This window comes from Macrobrachium nipponense, chromosome 27 (genome assembly GCF_015104395.2).
Source record: "Macrobrachium nipponense isolate FS-2020 chromosome 27, ASM1510439v2, whole genome shotgun sequence".
In the NCBI taxonomy this organism is placed as follows: Eukaryota; Metazoa; Arthropoda; class Malacostraca; order Decapoda; family Palaemonidae; genus Macrobrachium; species Macrobrachium nipponense.
The window spans coordinates 36,019,997-36,022,496 of record NC_087216.1 but is presented as its reverse complement, the minus strand read 5'-3'; the positions used below and the strand labels follow the sequence as shown (position 1 = coordinate 36,022,496).

At 34.8% G+C, this 2,500-nt stretch overlaps 2 protein-coding genes across 2 annotated transcripts in view; one reads left to right on the top strand and one right to left on the bottom strand.

Moving 5' to 3' along the window:
- The window catches only part of LOC135200669 (unconventional myosin-Ia-like), a gene marked incomplete in the record, with an annotated part of 253,582 nt that overhangs the window by 107,805 nt on the left and 143,277 nt on the right, over positions 1-2,500 (top strand).
- The window catches only part of LOC135200585 (unconventional myosin-Ia-like), an 81,611-nt gene that overhangs the window by 8,909 nt on the left and 70,202 nt on the right, over positions 1-2,500 (bottom strand). Inside the window, exon 4 of the mRNA XM_064229210.1 lies at positions 1,396-1,442. Within this exon, the coding sequence (XP_064085280.1) occupies positions 1,396-1,442 (47 nt within the window). The remainder of the gene's footprint in view (positions 1-1,395; positions 1,443-2,500) is intronic.

Here is a 2,500-nt window from a genome sequence, read left to right as displayed (position 1 = left end):
GGAAAGAAAACTTAGTAAAAAAAAACAAAGTTAAAGAACAATTTCAAGACAGGATTTGGGAAAACCATAGTCAAAAAGAAAATTTGAAAGAAAATAATTCTTGTAATAAAAAAAAAAAAGTGGGAAGGGGGAGGACAGAAGGCAAACACAAACTTCAGAGAGTAGAGTAAGTTGTTCTACTAAGAGTTTACTGAATGAAATGTGCCCAGTACATGTTTTTTAATGGATCTCAGGCTCTAAGATATAAATGGAGAAATGTTGTCTGAAGAGAATGCAGAGCTGGCTCATTGACATGACTACTCCGAGTACTTGTTGAATGTGGAAGGCAGATGAGAGGCAGAGCTGAATGACAAGAAAACGGAACAGGTCAGGATAACTTTGAGAATTCTCGCGGAAATGACTGCTGACGATATCTGGAGAAACAATGAAGTCTGAAAATGGATTACGAGAGAGATGATGAGGTACAAAGGTGAGAGTAAAAATGAGTGGCTGACCACAGCGTGGACATTTTGTTGAGATGAAGACATTTCCTAAAGAATGGGTGAGAACACTAAACATTCAGGTACAGATGATAGAAGAGATTCTAAGAATTACATAAGGTCAACTCACTGAGTATATAAGCGTCTGTAGGATAGTGATAATGAAGGGAAGGCAGATAACACAAGGTTTGATAGGAAACCCACTGTGACTCTGGGTGAATTAGAGAATGTCGTCGATTAAATGAAGTTACAAAACAGTTATGCGAGAGGTTTCAAAGTGAAGGATGTTGAGGATGCATGGCAGAGATGGTAAACAGCTGACAGTCTTTTTATGATGGTAGTGAAACATTTAACAGAGTTTGAAGTGGGGAGAGTGACTAGTTATATATGGTCTACACAATAGTATGTTGTTTTTCAATATATGTTTAATATTTTTATGAATGGAGTGATGCGCAATTAGAGAAAGGACAAGAATCGGAGGTGCTAGGTTGTTGTGGGTTTAATAAGATGGGTCAGAAATGAGTCTGGCATAGTTTAATGTTTGTAGATGTTAAATTTCGTAATGAGGATAATGTATAAAAACTGCAGAGGAGGGGAACAAAACTCTGTTACACACACACAAACACGCACGCACACACACACACACACACACACATATATATATATATATATATATATATATATATATATATATATATATATATATATAAATATATATATATATATATATATATATATATATATATATATGTATATATATAGTATATATGTGTATATATATATATATATATATATATATGTATATATATATATATATATATATATATCTATATATATATATATAATATATATATCATGGTTTTGGTCCCAAGAAGTGACGAAAACATTTGAAGAGCATCACCTGCCTGATACTTACGAATCGAGATGAATTATCGTTCCGTCTCGTCCGCGCGTTACCGAAGGCTGCAATAGAGAAAGACAGACCCATCAATCAACAGTTCATGAATGGAAAAATTCGAACTTATAAGACATTCAGTGGAAATGAGATCTTTGAGCGTCCTTTGCATCAAAAAGCACTGATGATATTGACAATGACTGAATTCTCTGTCTCTTCACTTTCTTTTCCGTAAATAAATCCAGGATGTAATTAATTGGTATTTATATACAAAGGAAAATGTATTCTGTAGGCTAGGGGTTCATAAAAGGGGTTATCCATACTCCTTGGGGGTATGAAAAGCACATGCTGGGGGTATGGGACTTGACCTCTGGATATTTGTATACGTTTGATTTTAATGTGTCAATGTATTCATGGGTACATTTTGTAAATAAATAATTATATAAAACCTGAATGCTTTTGATTTTCTTGTATGTTCTAACCCTAGCTATTCATAACTGAAGTATGTATCAAACTATGCATAATAAGTTGTACTATCAACAAAAAGGACTTTAGTGGATATAAGCAAAGGGGGTATGGAACCATAGTGGACAATTCATTGGCGGTCTGGAGTCATCAAAAGGTTAAGAACCCCTGCTGTAGGCTAGTACTGAAATGGGCATGGCTGCCAATCTAAACCCACCTCTTTTAACAAAGAGAGGTAAATGATTCGGGAAATACAGAAGTCAGTAGATCTCAAGATCTGGAAATTAAATGTCATCAAAGCATGAGCGGACTAGTTGAAACCGCTGTCCCCTACACGAAAGGAAGCACAGATAAACCAACAACAATAATAGAAAACAATGACAAGACGCTTAACACTGATCAATTTTATCATTCCGCAGAAATCTAATGAATGCCGAATGAACCAGGCAAATTATGTAGTCAAGAATATTTTACAAAGAAATGTCTAGTGGCAAGATGAATGAAATTCAAGGTCATATATACAAAATCCAAACCTAAAGGCAGAAAAACAAACAGTTTTATAGTATGAACCAAGAAGGTTATTTCAGCAACAAAAGTTCCACAGGTAATGAAAAACTTCAGAAAGAAGCATTAACTACAGCACGTCTTCCCAGCTCCCTGT